The sequence below is a fragment of the Electrophorus electricus genome, chromosome 19, assembly GCF_013358815.1.
Source record: "Electrophorus electricus isolate fEleEle1 chromosome 19, fEleEle1.pri, whole genome shotgun sequence".
NCBI lineage: Eukaryota > Metazoa > Chordata > Actinopteri > Gymnotiformes > Gymnotidae > Electrophorus > Electrophorus electricus.
In genome coordinates, this window is record NC_049553.1 from 14,209,701 (window position 1) to 14,231,678 (window position 21,978).

Below are 21,978 nucleotides of genomic sequence, written 5' to 3' on the forward strand. Positions count from 1 at the left end.
CCTTATGCTCACTTGCAAAGCTTTTAATAATTTCATTCCTTCCTTACAAACCCAACTGCACTCTCTGCTCATCTTCAGCTGATCTGTTAACTGTTCCTTAGTCTAACATCCATAGGTTTGGTGAGCATCCTCCAGATCAGCTCCCCATCTCTGGGCTGCTCCTCCTACAGGCTTGTCAGTCGAATTTTCTCTGCATGTTCAAAATAAATCTCAGATCTTAAAACTTACCACCAACCTGCTCTCTACAACCCTGTTTCTATTTCTTGTTTGTCCTTAGGTATTCTCTGTTCTAGTATTAATGTAGCATCTCATGTATTATATTATTAAACACCCATTAAAGACTCTTGGCAAGAAGTCACCAATAAATGCCTGTTTCCTTCTTGCTGCACCATCCCATGAAGCCCATCCAGGTTTATTAGGGGCCACTTAACATTACTGGCATGGGCCGCCATGGGCCCCACACAGAAAGCAGAAATGCTGGCTACCCTAGCAGCAGTAGCACAGGGCAAAGAGAGACACTTTGGAGTTTTCAGAAAGTGGGCACAGCTCGATAAGATCATACAGCTGTACAGTGGTGTAGAGCTTATTATGGTGCAGTACATCCTTGAGCAGCACCATGCAACGTCTATTCACAGGCATCTCAACACACACATGCATACTTGTTCTCTTGCTTCCACACACACACACCAACAGAACAGACATTCATATGTATATAGACATATCAGTATATTAGCACACACACTGACAGTCTCATCTTTTTCCCCTCATGCGCACTACCCCCATCACCCAGCAGTGTACATTCTACCCCCCATCACCTAGCAGTGAGTTTATATTCATTTATTTAGTTTAACTAGTTTTGTTGCTACTATTGTGACTATTGTACTTTTCTCTTCAAAAGTGAAAATTAAGTAAATAAATACATTTTAAATGGTGCTCTGTGTTCAATTGCCCACCACCACATTCCAGCATTTATGAAGCAGAGCTGTTTACATTTATGGTATTTACCTGATGCTTTTATCCAAAGCAACTTACAATTATGAATGAGTACAACTTGAGCAATTGAGGGCTAAAGGCTTTGTGCAGAGGCCCAACAGCTGGTCAGTGGTTGGGCGTGAACCAACAACCATCCCATTACAAGGCAAGGACCTCAACCATTGAGCTACCACTGCCCTCAATTACACATGTTTCAATTCTGAGTACATCATATCAGTGCCCTCCCTGGTCTTCTCTAACAGTGCACAACAGACATGCATTAGCTTTCACACAATAAAGTAACATCTTATGGAACAGCTACCACAGTGACTTTTTTAGCACTACAGGAGCTGGAAGCATTTGGGCTATTAAATGCAAAAGTGAATCTATGATTCACAACAGAGTATATTCAGATATACTTTTTCAATCTCAGTCTCACCCGTTTGTTTTGGCTTCTTCATGGTTTTCATTTCAGTTTCAGCATAAGTCACATCACTGGGTCCTGGACCATCTGTGAAAGAGGGAAAAAAACCTCATTCTTTCCCCACAATCATTTACCATCATAATCCTTTTAAAGAACTCTGCAGGGCATTACTCAGACATCCCACACTACAGGCCTCCAGTCACACCCTGTAGTCTTCCATCAGGCAGACACTTCACTGCTTAACCCCACACAGACTACTCTCATTAACTATAAAGCTTAACCCAATACAAACTACTGTCCTTAACCAATTACAGTGATGTGTTTTGTGTGGTCTATAATTTCCCAGAGGCCAGAGAAAACATGGATCATGTTTTTCCGAGGAATTTCTATATTGTCCAGATTCCATTGGCATCTTATCACTTAGTATATAAAAAACATTTTCACTACTTTTGTTGCCACTTTTGTCACTAATGTTGTTAGAAACACTGACAAATTTACACATTTCCAAGATGCAAAAGTAAATTAGTGTTTAATAAAACCAGTTTCTTGCTTTATCTGGCATTTATGAAGTGGAGCTGTGATGTTCTACTGCTTACCCTTTTCTGACTTCTGTTTCAGTTCTGAGTACATCACATCAGTGCCCTCCCTGGTCTTCTCTAACAGAGCACAACACACATGCATTAGCTTTCACCACAAAAAAACAAGGTATATATATTTCATACACAAGCCCATCACCCCACCTGTTTGTTTTGGTTTCCTCTTGGGTTTCATTTTAATTTGAGCATAAGTCACATCACTGGGTCCTGCACCAGCATCTATTAAAGAGAAAACAAACTGCTTTCCCTCATTTTCATTCTAATTTCATAATCTTTTAAAGCTGCAATATGTAAATTAGTGGAATTACTGAGTCCAGAGGAGAAATAAATATGGTAAAGTATCTTTGTGCACCTTCAAGCTACACTGTAAAGCCTAAAATATTCCAGAGTCATAGCAGTCAGATCAGATTTGGTGGGAATGTTTTGACCCATATCACATGCACATTCTTTTGTGTACTGACAGTTTTGAGTGAGAAGAATGTTCAGCTTTGAGTGTGAGGAGTGAGAGGTTTGGCTGTGAGGAGTGAAAGGTTTTAGTGAGAGGTGTGAGAGGTTTCAGTGAGAGAAGTGAAAGATTTCAGTGAGAGTTTGTGAGAGGAGGAAGAGGCTTGAATGGGAGGGATGAAAGGTTTGCTGGGGTGAGAGGTTACTTTCTTTACACATGTTTGCAAAGTCCATGTTTGAGTTTCAGACTAAAACAGCACATTTTAGTCTGAAACTTATAGTGACAAATATACTAACAAAGAGGATCATGTAATATTTATACATTGATTTCCAACCACATACACTACAGGACAAATGTTTACGGTCAAACTCATCTCAAACCAACACTATAGGGTGCCGATCAAATTATTGTGGGGTACCTTTTGTCATAGCACCACAAACACAATTACATCATCTCCCAAATGTTTCACAATGCAGACCACACATGCTGCCATCTGACCAAAGAGCAGATTTCCAGTGTTCTAGTGTGCATTGGCTGCGTTCTTTTGCCCAAGACTTTTGCCCTGCTAGAGATCAGTAAAGCATGTATTTCAGCTGAAATCTGTGGTTCTGTTAACTGGTGATTTATTAGGCTAATGACTTTAATATGCTTGTCCTTTTCAGTAGAGGTACCTTCCTTTCCTGGGGTATCTGCATAGGAGCCAGTTTCATATAAATCCCTTGGTATCTACTCTATCTTGCTAAATATAAATAATTATCTCAGGTATTTAGACTAAGGACGGTTTTGAGAATTTAGAGCATTTCTGTTACCTTTGTATTCTTATAAACTGTTGTATATGTATTTTACATATATAATTATGTGAAAATTACTATACAAAAGAGAAATATTTAATTTTTGGTAGGTGTGTACAAACAGATACCGTACATCAAGTGTGACTGATACCGGCATCAAACAGACATTACTGCGAATAATCTGTCAACAATCATTAAATGAACTATAACCCTGGGTTACAGTTATTGATGGTGGTAAAAAACATGTATTAACATTATAGTAGTAATGTGAACCTTATAGCTCATAAAACAAGGGAAAATTCCAAACATCCAACAACTGATGGTATATTTGTATCTTTTAGTCTGCAAGATACAATATGTTAGTTTCTCTCCAACTCTCTCTCTCTTACACACACACACACACACACACACACACACACACACACACACACAAGATTGTAGTAAAATTGTTAATATTGGTCTTTATTCCTTTGTTTTGGGTTTTTTTTGCTTTAAACCTTTGAGTAAACCACAACACTTGACCCATACATAGCATCATCTGTTTAAAATAATAATAATAATAATAATAATAATAATAATAATAGAGTTCATAATTTAGGGTGGTACTGTATGGAAAAAAGAGACAGTGTTAAGTGTCCCTCCATTCAGTCTTGTGTTCTTTTAAAATAATTTGTATTAAGTGGTATGTACCTTTACTGTGAAGTTTCAAGTTTTTCAGCTCTTTTTTAGAGAAAGTTCCATCAGTTGGGCCTGTTAATGTATTATCTGACATTAACATCAGATGTCAGATATTTAGAAGTCAGTTTAGATAAGCAGAAAAGCAAAAAGTCAGTGTTCTTACTGCGGATATGCAGAGTTCTTCCTATTTCCTATGTGTTTTGTTTTATTATTCACAGCATATACATACGTGTCATTGTTGGATGAAGCAGTAAAATCATTGCAAACATAAAAGGGCATCCATTAAAGTAGTAAATTTATTTGAGGTGAACTCTACCTGTAATCCTGTTACCAACATTGGCATAAATCAGATCACCTCCTATTAAAGAGGAAAGAAGGCAGTGTAAATAAAAGTGTTCATTTGAACAAAAAGCTGGTGGGTTCAGTAGAAACAGACCAACCTGCTTGCAGCAGTGAGGTTCCTGCAAGAGAGCTCTCAGGCCCAGTCCAACTCTGCCTCTGGCCCGTGGTCTGGTTAGTGTTCTCCTGATGTCCAGTAGGGGGAGACCGAGATCCTGTACCTCCTCACACAGTAAAACAGTCGTAAAGTTAACAGGATCGCTGCTAATTTTCATTTAACAGTTAATGGAAAAGGGATAAAAATACTTTTTATCCTGTAAATTGGCAAAGTTTCTGACAGCAAGAGCACATCCACCATGGTGTACAGAAGTAACATGTCTTTAAATAGCCTGTATATAATTGTCATATGCTACAGATAAATGGATGCTTTCAAACCTTTGTTCTTCTTGTAGCTCAGGAACAGGATAAGTATGATAATGAGCAACAAGATTAAACTGAGTCCAACAGCCGGTCCAACTATTACACCACTGGATCCAGGACCTAAGTCTGTGGAAGCAAAGTGACACATATGAATTTACATTCAGAGCACTTTATGCTTACTGAAATAATGTAAAAGAAATCAAATCTCATGAAATTTGTTTCTCACCTCTGACTGAGACCCAGCTCTGTGGTGATTCTCTTCTCTCTGGGTATTCGCAGTAGTAGAGACCCTCAGCTGATTTTGAGATGACAGGGATGGTTATCTGTCCTGTGGTCTGGTTCCAAAAGAGTGATCCATCTTTATAGAAGTAAGATATGAGGTTAGAAGATGTTTTGTTCAATAAACATCGTAGAGTCAGAGAATCTCCCTCAGTCACAGGATGTACAGGACTGTCTAGGATCACATCACCATCTGTAAAAGAGATGCAGAAAACATAAAATGTAGAAAATACACACAAGTATTTTCACATGCATGAAATATTATTCATCTAATTCTACAAACAAATATAGTAGAATTATTATATTCTATCACTAGTCCTATGTTTCCTGAGATATAATTTACTGGAGACCCACCATGCACTGTGATGTTGACAGGTTTACTGCTCCCTAAAGACTTAGACTGACACCAGTACACTCCAGTGTGAGATGTGGAGAGAGAGCTGATGTTGCATGTAGATCTTGTAACTGATCCCTTGCCTGGTGGACAATTTGACACACTCCTATTTTGTGTGTATTGCATGACTCTCCATTTGGTAGAGTTCCTCTGGTCCTCACAGCTCAGTGAGAGAGAGTGACCACTGAAGTGTTGAGTTCTGTTGGGAATGATGATCAGAGAGACTAGAGAAGACACACCTGCCAAATGAGACAAATCAAATGTTGCTCAATACTGTTAAACTAATGCCACATACACGAACTGTTCACTGTACTGTAGGAAAACTGATGGTTTAACTGATAGAAAATACTCACATTCATACTCTACAGTACTTTAAAATAACTAAATGATGGTATTTCTGTATTTAACCGCCTTACTCCTAAACAAACCCAGCACACACCTGAGCTCAGTTCTCATGTCCTCACACTCTCTATTCACTCTGAGCTTTTTTTCAGTCCTTCATTCTGCATCTTTTTCTTAACCCTGTATTGTTAATTGAATTGTCTTCACACAGTGTAATGTTAGCTGTATTGTCTTCTTAACTCTATTGTTCCAGTGTAAAAGCAGCAGTCCTGCTCCCTCACTCATGCAGGTGCTACCTCGTACATGATGTCACTGGGAAATCCTGCTTATTTCTGTAGCTGGAATTTAGTAAAGCCTCTCACACTGTCTATGTAGTTTACTAAGAGTGTGCAGATATCAGCCTCTGAGCCAAAACCAGCCTTGTGCCACCTCTGTTATCTGCATGTTGTTTATATGTTCAGCTGTATACAGTATCACTATCACAGAAACTCTCTTACCAGTAATGTTTACCCAGAGCGCATCACTGTAGTGTGTGTAGTAGACTGGATTTCCTCTGCCAGCTCTACACCAGTACTGGCCTCCATCAGAAAGCTTCACTGCACTGATGGTGTAGGAGTGTGTTGCAGTGTTGGTCTCATTCTCAGGGTTCTGTGTGTGTTTGGACCAGTGAAAGCTCCATCCAGCAGACTGCACCAGCTTACAGTACAGAGTCACTGGGTTTCCCATCAGTGCAGCTCCTTGAGGGCTAGATGTGAGTTCAGGTTTAGGTTTCACTGCTGATGGAAATGAAACAAATGGTTCAGGTCATAAATTAAGTTCACATGCTCCTTCCAGACGCTTTACCACAGTCATTATATAACAGAGTGACACAATCTATTAGGATGTAACATCTCAGCCTAAGTGCTGATGCAGATCTGCTCTCATGGTGACCTGAGGCTGACAGTAGAGATATTTAGCTCAGACTGATGGACTGCAGCACTACTGCTGCCACTAACTCAAACAGAACAGCAGTGTATAAAGTCATGGAAGACACAGACTAAATATCTGGTGTCATCTGTAATCATACAATACCGGGATTAATAATAACTAAAGAGTTGAACACACTCACCTGATGCAGTCAGCGTAACAGCGTCACTGGTGTGGGAGTAGCGGGATCCTCCTGCCTCTGTTCCTCTACAGGTGTAGTTACCTGTATGAGACTCTTCAGCACCACTGATTGTGTACACCTGTTCTCTGCTGACAGGACTGAGTGAACCCTCTTCATTCCAGCTGTACTGCCACCTAAAGACGCCTCTTCCCTGTATGTTACATCTGAGAGTGACAGTCTCTCCCTCAAATACCTGTGGATCAGGCTTTATGGAGGCCACAGCTTTTGGTCTTGCTGCGGAAAGATCATCAAATCCACTGAATCATTGCTTCTGTTAATGAACTTGTTTTTATGTATATGCACAGAAAGAAGGTTATTTCTAAAATGTTACTAAAACAAATAATATGTAACAGTAGATAAGCATGAAGATTTTCTCAAATTGTGAAAATGACAAATAAATGTTGTAAATAGCCTCCCCAAATTGCATTAGGCACTACTAATATAAACAAGAGGGGGTGTTGATTTCCAATAAAATTATTCATCTCAAATTTCAGCCAGACATTATTCATCTAATATCCAAGCACAATGGTTAACATGGAAATGTTAAGGCCACATCTAGATCCGTTTACAAATGTGACAAAGGTGGAATCCTGACAAGGAAAATTTTTTGGGGAATGCAGTGATGTACTGATTTTATTGCTCCGTTAAACCAAGCGTGGTGGAAACATACTGCACAGGTTGAAAAAAACAAAAAACAAATTAGTAGTCAAAATTGAGTGTGAGCAAAAGACACATGGCAAATACTTCATTTGGTGAATAGGAGTAATTGCTGAGTATTTTTTTCATATATTGTCATTTTGTATAATTGCACTTTTTGTCTTGATTTGTGGATCTATATTTCTGTGTAAGTGTTACATGTGATGAATCAGTGGGACCTGCAGGAATTATTTTTGTGGGGGGAGGGGCAGGTGGTGGAGAAAGTTTTTGGGGTCTGTGATAAAATGAAATACAGCATATAGGAATTTCAGGTACACAAGTTAATACAATCTGATATTCACTCGAGAACAGCTAAGGAGTCATTAACTGACCTATCAAATGCCATTTTCATTTGCTGTTAACTTTCACAAGCTGAATGCAACCTGACCCAAAAGAATGGTCCTAGTAAATAATGAAAGGTTTAATTCTCAGTGGCTTCAATTCCTCCAACACTAAATGAGGCTGGAGAGTATTAAATGCAGAACTAAAATCAACAAAAAGCAAGTATGCATATGCTGTAGGGTCTTCTAGATGCTTCAGAATAAAATGTATGTATTGGTGTTAAGATCATGTTGCCTTTAGGAACTGGTATACTATTACTCCTATAATCTATTTCTGGTGGACAAGGAATTGCTATAATCGGATTAAACAATTAAATAAAACAATTCTGCCATTCATTTTTGTAAAAATGGCTTATTGGAATGATGTAATGAATATGGTTATGCTTTTCTAAGACAGAAGCATAAATATGACATTTGTGTCTTTTAATGTTAATGAGGATTTGCAAAATGTATACAAAGTGAAAAATTGTCTTTAATCATTAATAAGGATACAAAAGCAACTCTTTCTCTGGTCACCAATCTCACAGACAAACTCAGCGGACATGTGTTGTAAAATATGACAGGAATGTGTATCCAGGAATAATTGAAGATGTGGATACAGAGAACTGCACTCTTGTCCAAACTATGAGCCGTGTAAGACATAACTGCTTCTTTTGGCCAGTGAGGGATGATATTCTGCAATATCTGGAAGAAATTGTGCTCCCATGTTGAAATATGAGATGTCAAGGAGGTAGTCTTTGGGTTCTAAGAATCATAACTAAAATAGAGCTCATGGATATTACTGGACATACATGTGCTCTCTCACAACTCGTTTCCTCCATTTCTTTTTCTCTCAGTTTCTCTCTCCAACTTTCATCTCTCTATAATCACACGTGGTAGTTTAGTGGTTAAGGTACTTGACTTGTAATTGGTAGTTTGCAGGTTCACACCCACCACTGCCAAGAAATCCAATCCCATGGATCAAGAAAACCTGGTAATTTCATTGTCATTGGCCTACAACACTCGTGCAGGGCAAAGCCAGCAGTGCACTAGAAAACACATTCTCTCTCAGTGCCATCCAGATGGTTTGGCATCTTCAAGCTGAATGAGTCATAAGGACAGACATTTTCTTTTTTTGTTACCAGTAGGTATCAATAGTTAATTTTAATGCTCTTACTGTTTTTTAGTCGTGCTCAAAACGAATGTTGTTTGGTATTGTTTGATAAGCATGCTCTGCCCTGTTAATCACTCTCACAGGTTACTTAAACAGATTTTATTTTCTTTCCATTCTTTTTCTTTCTTTATCAGTTAGCCACTTCAGTCCACATGAATCTACTTTGGGTTAAATTGTTTCCATTACAGTGTTTGTTATGTTTTTTGTACTATAGCGATTTTAGTGAACTCTGTATCTCTGGTCATTAGTAGAATCGTAATCAATGATTTATATGCATGTTCTCCTATTTCTGTTTATCCAATAAATATACCCTTAGAAATAACTCTTGTGAGTAAAGAGTGGTATTCTACTTTTTGGTAGATGAGAAATCACGTTATCGAACTGGCGACTTTTATGGGTTGAGACTGAATTAATAATCATTAATACATTAATTTAAATGATTTAATTTTCCCTGGTAATCAAGGTGGTGCCCAATTCTTATCAATTTGGATTGACAATTATTAGTGTTAATATCTGTACAATTCTGTCTTCCATCAAGTAACATAGATTGATTTATTATTGCTTAACTTATAGTACTGCTATTCTGTATCTCACAGTGTAGTGTATGGGGTTAAATAATATACCCATTATTATGTAGACATGGTCTACATTTAACAGTCAGTTACATTTATATCTCCATCAATGTACAATATCAAATATCAGAATACTGCCTTTGCTTATTTATGAAATCTCAACATTGATGCATGTGTGTGACTTCAGGAAGAGAGTGGCAGAGGAGCTTGTAGAGACAAAAGTGCAGACACATAAATCAATATGCAGATGAAAATGTAAAACATCACTTACCAGCTGCTGTGATCTTGACTACATCACTGTAATGTGTAATGTGTCCCCTTCGTGCACCGCAATCATATTCTGAAGTTCCTTCTTCAGAGACTGTCACATCCATTATATTGTTTTTTCTTACAGTGGTCCATGATTTTGGCTGCTGAGGGTAAATGTACCAAAAAAGCATCCATCCAGTAGACTGCTGTACCTCACAGCTTAGAGTAACAGTGTCTCCAGTGTAGACAGACGTCTGAGGCTTAACCTTTACAGTTGGTTTGGGTTTTGCTGTTAATATGAAATGATGAAGGTATTAGAATCTCCATTTACAACACAAGGGGAAACTTTATTATTTGTGGAAATAGCAGCATTTGTGCCTAATGTGGCATTTAGATTCAGTGAATTCATTTAGATTCAGATACTAAAAAGCTGCAGTGGTGAAGGTTGGACGTGTAATTTATTAGTAAAATTATAAAAGTTGCATAACAAGCATGAAGTATTCCAAAATGAATGCTTGCTGGGTTTAATCAGCTTTTCCAAGTTTCATTCATACTGAACCAAATCCTGCTTATGCACAATATATAAGCACCACCAATCTCTGTATGTATAAAAACAATGATGTATTACAATGAGAGACAAGTGTCAGTGGAGTAGGAAGGGATATATGAATAAACTGAGACTATTTACACTTGGTCTTTTCATGCATCGTGTATCAGGAATGTCCAATTGAAAGCAAACTGTAAATTGTACTATCACATCAGTTTCATCACCATAATTTTAAGAGAGCAAATTCATTATGAAGATGCTGGTCTCTGATTGCAAGTTCAAAATAACAGTATTCTTTTTTCACTTTTAAAATCATTTGCTGTTGCCAGTGAAACTTTATAGTGACGGCACAATGGGAGTCACTGAAAGGAGCAGTGAAGGGGATGTGTAGGGTCCTTTATTATGGAAGCAGCATCTTTCCTCTCAACACACCATCTGTACAGCTCTGATTTCGGACTTTGCCTTTCTGATTATTTATTCTCACCTGGTTTTACTCTTGGCAGTGAGAAAGGTGCACTAGGATGTAATATTGCAAAGTTGATCTGATTCAACAAGGGATTTTAAACAGAAGTCAATATGCCCAGGTGTCAATGAATTAAGCATTGTTGATATTTCATATATACAAAATCATCATTTTGGGAGAAGGACAAAAATTCATCTATTTCTGTGTGCAGATATTTATAGGCTTCAACCTGCTCTACTACCCTGAATTTGATCTCTAGAGGTTCAAAAAGAGGATGAAAAGAGTTAATTTCTTGATTCTGTACACAGCACAACTACTCAGTAGTAGCTGAGGACACTTCTCCAAGTGAAGGGTAGTCCTCATACTATGTGTCACACTCACCCTGAGACACAAAGAGTGAGCAGCATTTATGCAACATTTTTCCTGCATCTACACTACAGTGTAACACAACATCTCATTTTCACATATTTTTAGTATAGACAAGGCTAGAGCTAAATCAGGATCTACCTGAAGAAGTTCAGTCAGTGTCTTTTTCCAACTTCTGTTCTTTCCCTGATTAATTCTTCAATATTGTGCTAAAATTTCAATGCTTTGATCATTGATGAACAGCTATGATAAATTCCATTGTACTTTCCCCTCTTCCTGGCACTGATAATTAAACTGGGCTCTGTCAAATACTGTATGATGCTTACCAAAACAGAGCTGCGTTTTGATGTATTTCCTTTTTGTCTAACTCAGTCATTGACATACAGAGAATACTGTCTGCATCATCTCCCATAGCCAAGATTTCACCTGGTGTTCTTTCGTTTTTAATACGCAGTTGAGACTCACTGTCAGATCCATGTGGGCCACTCTGATGTGTTGGATAAGTTAAAGGGCCCTGATTGTGTTATGTGTATTGTCAAAACTGCCATTATCTTTTTTTTCAGTGGGCTGGGAGCCAAACTAGTAATATTTTAGTTGGTATTATGAGTCTATGTTATGCATTCACGTTTTGCAAACAATTTGTCCTCTCTTTTATGTCTGGTGTTCCAGATATGGCTAAACATGGATTGTTAAAATAAAACACAGACATATGTGACTTACACAACATTGCCAACTTTTATAACCATCTAAAAATAGTCCTTATTTAGCAGACACTGAGGCACAAGTGGATTCTCAATGACCGGCACAGTATTTCAAATTAAAATAAATTATATGAAACCATTAATCAGACAAAACTCCAGACAAAAGCTGATAACAAAATTAAGACTAGAAAACTTGAGAAACATGAAAGCTTCAGTAGAACCTCTGAATAAATAGTCGGATTGGAAGAATCAAAACAAAATGAAAGACACGTATCGTGCAATATGTTGTTATCAATGGGTTAAACACTTTGTCACTACTGTGTCTCTCTTACCATCAATAGAAATTGTTGAACCCTATTTATCATTTACACCAATTCTGCTCTAATGTGTTAATTCCTGACCTACTGAGCGCACCATCAACCATATGCCACATTTATCACTTAACTAGCTGCTTCCCCAAGCTGCATTTCACACTGTACGTCTCAGCTTGCACAACAATGCCAACTTTTGTCACCCTGTAAAAAGGTGAAAACAAGTGGTGAGGCCTGGTAGGCAACACGTAGCTCAGATGATCAAAGTTGTGTAACCAGTGTAAAATATTTGTATTCCAAAGTTAATGTTGGGTGATCTTGTTTTTCCTCTTGATGTTTCATGAGTGCTAAACCAAATCCAAATGCAGAACTAAAATCAACAAAAAGCAAGTATGCATATGCCGTAGGGTCTTCTAGATGCTTCAGAATAAAATGTATGTAATGGTGTTATCATATTCCTTTAGGAACTGGTATACTATTACTCCTATAATCTATTTCTGGTGGACAAGGAATTGCTATAATCGGATTAAACAATTAAATAATACAATTCTGCCATTCATTTTTGTAAAAATGGCGTATTGGAATGATGTAATGATTATGGTTATGCTTTTCTAAGACAGAAGGATCTGATCTCATGGTGACCTGAGGCTGACAGTAGAGATATTTAACTCAGACTGCAGCACTACTGCTGCCACTAACTCAAACAGAACAGCAGTGTATAAAGTCATGGAAGACACAGACTAAATATCTGGTGTCATCTGTAATCATACAATACCGGGATTAATAATAACTAAAGAGTTGAACACACTCACCTGATACAGTCAGCGTAACAGCATCACTGGTGTGGGAGTAGCGGGATCCTCCTGCCTCTGTTCCTCTACAGGTGTAGTTACCTGTATGAGACTCTTCAGCACCACTGATTGTGTACACCTGTTCTCTGCTGACAGGACTGAGTGAACCCTCTTCATTCCAGCTGTACTGCCACCTAAAGACGCCTCTTCCCTGTATGTTACATCTGAGAGTGACAGTCTCTCCTTCAAATACCTGTGGATCAGGCTTTATGGAGGCCACAGCTTTTGGTCTTGCTGCGGAAAGATCATCAAATCCACTGAATAATTGCTTCTGTTAATGAACTTGTTTTTATGTATATGCACAGAAAGAAGGCTATTTCTAAACTGTTATGAAAACAAATAATATGTAACAGTAGATAAGCATGAAGATTTTCTCAAATTGTGTAAATGACAAATAAATGTTGTAAATAACTTCCGCAAATTGCATTAGGCACTACTAATATAAACAAGAGGAGGTGTTGATTTCCAATAAAATTATTCATCTCAAATTTCAGCCAGACATTATTCATCTAATATCTAAGCACAATGGTTAACATGGAAATGTTAAGGCCACATCAAGATCCGTTTACAAATGTGACAAAGGTGGAATCCTGACAAGGAAAACATTTTTGGGAATGCAGTGATGTACTGATTTTATTACTCCGTTAAACCAAGCGTGGTGGAAACATACTGCACAGGTTGTAAAAAAACCAAACAAATTAGTAGTCAAAATTGAGTGTGAGCAATAGACACATGACACACACTTCAATTGGTGAATAGGAGTAATTGCTGAGTATTTTTTTTCATATATTGTCATTTTGTATAATTGCACTTTTTGTCTTGATTTGGGGATCTATATTTCTGTGTAAGTGTTACATGTGATGAATCAGTGGGACCTGCAGGAATTATTTTTGTGGGGGAGGGGCAGATGGTGGAGAAAGTTTTTGGGGTGCGTGATACAATGAAATACAGCATATAGGAATTTCAGGTACACATGTTAATACAATCTGATATTGTAAGGGTTGGCACCAGGCCGAGGCCCCCTCCGGCCACCAGAGGGAGGCCTCGAGTCAGGCACACTATTAATCAGGCTGGGCTACACCTATATAAACTCAGTGACCCAGTCACTCAGTGTGGGGTCTTTGCTAAAGTGTTGAGCCAAGCTCCTAGCCGGTAACCTTTGGGTATTGAGGTCTGTGAGCCCTTGTGCTGCACCTCTCTTCAGCTCTGCGAGGGTGTCATTGTTATTACATGTCCCCTCCCCTCTCCACTTTTCCCTCTCAAGTCTGTCTCTCTCCCAGGGCTCTCCTTAGCCATTAAAGTTCCTCCCTGTTTTCTGGTTTTGTTTGGGAAGTTTTAGTTTTGTTTTCCCCAGGTCATCGGGGTTGCCGTTCTTCCCGTGTCGTCCATTGTTCTCCCTTATTCCATGCTTGGTGTGGTGTTTAGTTTTTCCTCTTGTTTTACCTGTTCTAAGATCTAATTGTTTTGCACACAGGCCCACCATCCTCAAAGTGTGGTAGCTCACCCAGTAGACTGTTGATGTCATTACTTCTCTGATCTGGGTTTAAACCCCATTACAGATATTCACTTGAGAATAACTAAGGAATCATTAATTGACCTATCAAATGGGATTTTCAGTTGCTTTTTAACTTTCACAAGCTGAATGCAACCTGACCCAAAATAATGGTACCAGTAAATAATGAAAGGTTTAATTCTCATTGGCTTTAATTCCTCCAACACTAAATGAGGCTGGAGAGTATTAAATGCAGAACTAAAATCAACAAAAAGCAAGTATGCATATGCCATAGGGTCTTCTAGATGCTTCAGAATAAAATGTATTTAATGGTTTTAATATCATGTTGCCTTAGGAACTGGTATACTATTACTCCTATAATCTCTTTCTGGTAGACAAGGAATTGCTATAGTCGGATTAAACAATTAAATAATACAATTCTGCCATTCATTTTTGTAAAAATGGCTTATTGGAATGATGTAATGAATATGGTTATGGTTCCTAAGAATCATAAATAAAATAGAGCTGATGGGTATTACTGGACATACTTGTGCTCTCTCACAACTCGTTTTCTCCATTTCTTTTTCTGTCAGTTTCTCTCTCCACATTTCATCTTGCCATCTTTCTCACATGCACCTCTCTTTCTCATTTTATGTTCAGCATCATGTTTCAAAGTGAAAGTAATGGAAGCATTGCTTATCACAGACTGCTGCTCTTTCCAGGGGTCACATAGTTCGTTCCGCAGCCTGCAGTGGGAATTCCCTGTTATTGTTCTTGTTTGGAGCCTCACCTCTGGTGTCTGCACACACCTGCACATGGTTTAGTGTGTATTGGTTGTGTGTATTTAAACTGATGTTGGCACGTGCAGTTTTGTCAGTCGTTGAACATGTATAAGTACGTTTGTCGTCACTCGTTAGTGTTAGTGTTCATGATGTTTCATGTGCTTCATTCTCACAGTTTAAGTGAGTGCCCTTGTCTTCTGTGTTTCTCAATAAATGTCTATTACTGTCGAGGGAGTCTGAGCGACCTGCTCCTTGACCTGTGGCATTCGAGCCGTTACATTGCTGAGTATTGTTTAGCTAAAGTATTAACCCAAACATGCCAACTATATGGACTACCATTTTTTCTCCTTAGAGAAATGTGCAATAATTACATTTTCTGCTGTTTTAGTGTGATGTTGGTTACATTTGATTTGGTGTGTCTTTATTGTATTTTAAATTGCCAGTTTTTCACTGATATCATCACCAAAACATTTTCATTATCAGAACACCATGTAATTACTGCCATGCAACTTAATTCACAGCCAAAGAAGTTTTAAAACTGTTTTGTTTTCAATGTTGTGCTTTTATATGAAAAACATAATGAAATACCTTTCAAGAAAAAAAAAACATCTAAACTTTTCTACACATTAAACAAATGTGTATTTTGTAGAACACAGAAAATAATGTTTTGGTTGTGCAAATATGAGAAATATGTGATGTGTTTACAATGGTTACAATACAAATTAGTCCAAATTATCTGCTTGTTATATGTTACACTTTTTCACACAGTTTTATGTAAACCTTTCCAGCTTCAGTACTGAAATAAATCAAAGGTTTCATTCCAAAATGTATTCGTGAATATCCTTTTTTTTTTTTTAATCACCTATAGAGTGGGCTTTATTTATCAGTGCATATTATGATACGAGTGATGGACAGCAAACTGTCATTCTTTCACTTCCATGGATGGTAACACATGATGCCTGAGTCTTAATTTGATATTATCATTAATATTATTTACACATATATAGTGCCTTTCTAATACCAAAAGGCGCTTTACAATCTAGAATCTAGCTACCTCGCTACATTTCGCTAAACTATGAAGTGCACCTTTATTTTTTGGCTATAGTTAGCACTGCTTTGTTATTTAAATGATTGTGAATCATGATGGAGGATTTTGCTAATGTTCACACAATTAACTGAGGTGCTTTCTGTATTAATATTAATATTAATACAGAATTAATATTAGCTATCTAGTTATATATCTATGTTAACAATAACAGCTATCTACCTAGCAACCTAGTATAGTACCTACCTTATTTGCATCTGTACACATATAATGCATTTGGTGTCTTTCTATAAAAACATACAGTATGAACTCATAGATAGATCTAGATAGATAGTTCATTTTTTTTTTATCCTTTTAGAGAAGTTTAGAGAAAACTGTGTTGGGAACAAGGCCAAAATAGTCCAATATTGATGTTCAAAACATTAAAACTGGAAAATGTTCTTCCAACACTTTGTAGGTGTAATAAATCCACAGATTGGGATGGCATTAACCCTGTAACAGTATTTTTATACCCAAGGAAACCATGATCCTAAATTCCATCAGACTCAAAACTTACCAGGACAGCCAGGTTTTCTCATCCCACAGAGATGTACAAGTTTCTTTTCCCACAGCTTCACAAAGTAACAACTTGATATTTTAACCTACTATGATGTCAAATGGTAATCAGCCATGTTTGGGTATCTTAATATTATCGTTAAACTGTGATGTTTGGTTTTATTATTTGAGAAATGTCCTTTGTTTCATTATTCTCTTCAATATTCATTTGCTTTATTCCTCACAATCAATTTACGTTTATGTTGCTTACCTCCTGTTTACTGTAAACAAATTGTTAACCACTTGAAATTGTATTTACTAGAAATCTTATTTGTACCAATTAAGCAGAACCCCTAAACCCTTAGTCTATGAGTTACCACCAAAGTACTTTAACAAGAATGTTTTGTGCCAGGTGTGCACGTTTTTGTTTAGCATTGGTTGCTTTTCTTGTTGCTGGTAACCCAGTGAAAAGCCTTGTGTGCAGAGATGGAGGCGGGACTACTGCTTTAAAGGTGGACCTCTTGCTGAAATGGAGCAGCACTGATCTGGGGCATGCTGGAGATCAGTTACTTAAGACATCTTGCGAATTTGTGAACTCTACTGTTGTTGATTGTTATTTATGAGATTACTGTTAGGTTTCCCCTATCTGTCAGAGTGGACAAGAAAGGTAACGTGGTTACAGGTGAATACAATGTATAGATGTGGTATCTCAGGGGCGGGTGCCACTTTATAGTATTGTTAATCAGGAAAGTTATACGGTAGGCGGGGAAGCCGTTTTATTATTTCCGTTTCTTTGGCACCATCCACAATGTCCACCTGTACTTCTTGACCACTCAAGATTTGTTCTCATTCCTTAAACCATGTGCTCTCGCCATTGATGTCTGTTTTTATCGTTAAACGTAAATAGATATAAACACAGAAGTTATTAGTGTTGGTTTCATGCTCGGTTACTTTACACACACACACACACACACTTCTCATAGGACTGTTACAACCTGTTGTCTTGCCATCAACCAGGAGCATGTAACAAAGAAGAAATAAAGACTTAAACTTTTCTTTTTAAAACTAAGCCAATAACCTCTACAACAGTCATCAAGAGCAAGGATGGGTCACATAACCACTGATACCCAAGCTCCTGTTTCTGAAAGGCCTAACCTAAAAGGCCTCTGACTCTAACTGAACCAGCTCCAGCTCCAATTCCATGGGTCAAGAAAACCTGGTCATTTCATTGTCAGTGGCCTATATCACTCATGCAGGGTCAATGGACTAGAAAACAGACGCTCTCTAAGGGCCATCCAGATGATATAACGGAAAATGGACTCTCTCTCACTCAGTGCTATCCAGATGGTTTGACATTGTTGAGCCTAATGACTCTTAAGGACAGACATTTCCTTTTTATGTTACCAGCTGATATAAATAGTTAATTTAACTGTTTATACATCAAAACCGGTCAGTTAACTCCTTCCTTTCATCTGCTAAGCAGCCTCTTCAGTCCTAATTAGTTCTCTCTCAGGTTGTTTCAATAAGTTGCCTATTTCTTCTAAGTCTTCCAGTTATACTTTGTCACGCTGGTATTCTAATTTTTGGTAGATGAGACATCATGTTATCGAAGTGGTGACCTTTATGGGTTGAGACTGAATTAATAATCATTAATACATTAATTTAAATGATTTAATTTTCCCTGGTAAACAGGGTGGTGCCCAATTATTATCAATTTGGATGGACAATTTATGAAAGTTTTATATTTATCTATGAAAATATCTCATAGATCTCATAGAACATAGATTGGTTTATTATTCCTTAACTTATAGTACTGCTATTCTGTATCTCACAGTGTAGTGTATGGGGTTAAATAATATACCCATTATTAGGTACACGTGGTCTACATTTAACAGTTACATTTATATCTCCGTCAATGTACAACATCAAATATCAGAATACTGCCTTTGCTTATTTATGAAATCTCAACACTGATGCATGTGTGTGACTTCAGGAAGAGAGTGGCAGAGGGGCTTGTAGAGACAAAAGTGCAGATACATAAATCACTATGCAGATGAAAATGTAAAACATCACTTACCAGCTGCTGTGATCTTGACTACGTCACTGTAATGTGTGTAGTATTGTCCCCTTCGTGCAGTGCAATCATATTCTGAAGTTCCTTCTTCAGAGACTGTCACATTCATTATATTGTTTTTTCTTACAGTGGTCCATGATTTTGGCTGCTGAGAGTAAATGTACCAAAAAAACGTCCATCCAGTAGATTGCTGTACCTCACAGCTTAGAGTAACAGTGTCTCCAGTGTAGACAGACGTCTGAGGCTTAACCTTCACAGTTGGTTTGGGTTTTGCTGTTAATTTGAAATGAAGAAGGTATTAGAATCTCCATTTACAACATGAGGGGAAACTTTATTATTTGTGGAAATAGCAGCATTTGTGCCTAAAGTGTCATTTAGATTCATTTAATTCATTTAGATTCAGATACTAAAAAAAGTTGCAGTGGTGAAGGTTGGATGTGCAATATATTATCTAAATTATCAAAGTTTCAAGTATTCCAAAATGAATGCTTGCTGAGTTTAACCAGCTTTTCCATGTTTCATTCATACTGAACCAAATCCTGCTTATGCACAATATATAAGCACCACCAATCTCTGTACTAATAAAAACAATGATGTATTACAATGAGAGACAAGTGCCAGTGGAGTAGGAAGGGATATATGAATAAATTGAGACTATTTACACTTGGTCTTTTCATGCATCGTGTATCAGGATTGCCTAATTGAAAGCAAACTGTAAATTGTACTATCACATCAATTTGATCACCATAATTTTAAGAGAGCAAATTCATTATGAAGATGTTGGTCTCTGATTGCAAGTTCAAAATAACAGTATTCTTTTTTCATTTTTAAAATAATTTGCCGTTGCCAGTGAAACTTTATAGTGACGGCACAATGGGAGTCACTGAAAGGAGCAGTGAAGGGGATGTGTAGGGTCCTTTATTATGGAAGCAGCATCTTTCCTCTCAACACACCATCTGTACAGCTCTGATTGCCTTTCTGATTATTTATTCTCACCTGGTTTTACTCTTGGCAGTGAGAAAGGTGCACTAGGATGTAATATTGCAAAGTTGATCTGATTCAACAAGGGATTTTAAACAGAAGTCAATATGCCCAGGTGTCAATGAATTAAGCATTGTTGATATTTCATATATACAAAATAATTATTTTTGGAGAAGGACAAAAACGCATTTATTTCTGTGTCCATATATTTATAGGCTTCAACCTGTTCTACTACACTGAATTTGATCTCAAGAGGTTCAAAAAGAGGATGAAGAGAGTTAAATGCTTGATTCTGTACACGGCACAACTACTCAGTAGTAGCTGAGGACACTTCTCCAAGTGAAGGGTAGTCCTCATAGTATGTGTCACACTCACCCTGAGACACAAAGAGTGAGCAGCATGCACCAGCAAAGGGATTTTTTATGCAACATTTATGGAACACGGTGTCTCTACATGGGAGGTTTTCCTATGAAAATTTCTTCCCTACAAGACATCTACCACGGTCTTATTGTACAGGTTCTGTTTGATTTGGTTGACAGTTTTTTTGTCATGTCTCTCATACTTTTGGTAGTGAGATGAATTCCTGATTGTCATCTTGCTTCTGATGGCATCTCATTTCATGTCAGGGGATCCTCCTGCATCTACACTACAGTGTAACACAGCGTGTTGATTTTTCACAGTCTCATTTTCACATACTTTTAGTATAGACAAGGCTAGAGCTAAATCAGCATCTACCTAAAGAAGTTCAGTCAGTGTCTGTTTCCAACTTCTGTTCTTTCCCTGATTAATTCTTCAATATTGTGCTAAAATTTCAATGCTTTGATCATTTATGAACAGCTATGATAAATTGCATTGTACTTTCCCCTCTTCCTGGCACTGATAATTAAACTGGGCTCTCTCAAATACTGTATGATGTTATGCTTACCAAAACAGAGCTGCATTTTGATGTATTTCCTTTTTGTCTAAATCAATCATTGACATACAGAGAATACTGTCTGCATCATCTCCCATAGCCAAGATTTGACCTGTTGTTCTCTTTGTTTTAATACGCAGTCGTGATGCACAGTCAGATCCACGTGGATCACTCTGATGTGTTGGATAAGGGCCCTGAATGTGTTGTGTATTGCCAAAATTGCAATTATCTTTTTTTCAGTGGTTGGTAGCTAATATTCTAGTAATATTTTGATTGGCATTGTGAATCTATGCTATTCACTCATGTTTTGCAAACAATTCTCTCCTCTCTTTTACTTCATTGCTGGTTTTCCTTATATAGCTAAACATTGATTGTTAAAATAAAACACACATACATGACTTACACAACATTGCCAACTTTAGTCACCATGTGAAAACAGTACTTATTTAGCAGGCACAAGCAGATTCTCAATGACCTGCACATCTATATGAACAAAGATGGATTTAAAACAGTATTTCAAATTAAAATCAATTATATGAAGCCATAGCGCAGACAAAGTCAAGACAAAAGCTGGCAACAAAATCTATCTGCTGAGGACATGATGCTGTGCTGTGTATTAAGATCAGCAGCTCTAAAGTTCACACATAAAAGCAGTAAAGATGAGCTCTGCATTTCCTGCTAGAAAGACTAGAAAACTTTAGAAACAAGAAAGCTTCAGTAGAACCTCTAAATAAATAGTGGGATTGGCAGAAACACAACAAAATGAAAGACGAATATTCTGCAATGTGTTTTTATCTGTGGGTTAAACACTTTGTCACTACTGTGTGTCTGTCTTACCACCAGTACAAAATGTTGAACCCTATTTATCATTTAGACCAATTCTGCTCTAATGTGTTCATTCCTGACCTACTGAGAGCACCATATGGAACATTTATCACTTAACTAGTTGCTTCCCCCAGATGCAGTTCACATTGTACATCTCTTCTGTTCAGACTAGTATAAAGCTGCATATCAGTGGTGAGTAAGTAGAGAACAGGTCCACATTTCCAGTTGGCCAGTCATATGTGCAAATGGACTACT

The 21,978-nt window shown here is 37.5% G+C and overlaps 1 protein-coding gene across 1 annotated transcript in view; it reads right to left on the reverse strand.

Annotated features, from left to right (window-relative positions):
- Nucleotides 1-21,978, reverse strand: part of LOC118240137 (Fc receptor-like protein 5) — a 29,268-nt gene that overhangs the window by 1,606 nt on the left and 5,684 nt on the right. Inside the window, exons 5-16 of the mRNA XM_035520009.1 lie at nucleotides 19,008-19,277; nucleotides 13,039-13,311; nucleotides 6,789-7,061; nucleotides 6,178-6,456; nucleotides 5,299-5,577; nucleotides 4,892-5,137; nucleotides 4,681-4,791; nucleotides 4,347-4,469; nucleotides 4,223-4,264; nucleotides 2,137-2,211; nucleotides 1,993-2,052; nucleotides 1,412-1,483 (exon numbers count right to left, since the gene is read on the reverse strand). Coding sequence (XP_035375902.1) covers nucleotides 1,412-1,483; nucleotides 1,993-2,052; nucleotides 2,137-2,211; nucleotides 4,223-4,264; nucleotides 4,347-4,469; nucleotides 4,681-4,791; nucleotides 4,892-5,137; nucleotides 5,299-5,577; nucleotides 6,178-6,456; nucleotides 6,789-7,061; nucleotides 13,039-13,311; nucleotides 19,008-19,277 — 2,103 coding nt within the window. The remainder of the gene's footprint in view (nucleotides 1-1,411; nucleotides 1,484-1,992; nucleotides 2,053-2,136; nucleotides 2,212-4,222; nucleotides 4,265-4,346; nucleotides 4,470-4,680; nucleotides 4,792-4,891; nucleotides 5,138-5,298; nucleotides 5,578-6,177; nucleotides 6,457-6,788; nucleotides 7,062-13,038; nucleotides 13,312-19,007; nucleotides 19,278-21,978) is intronic.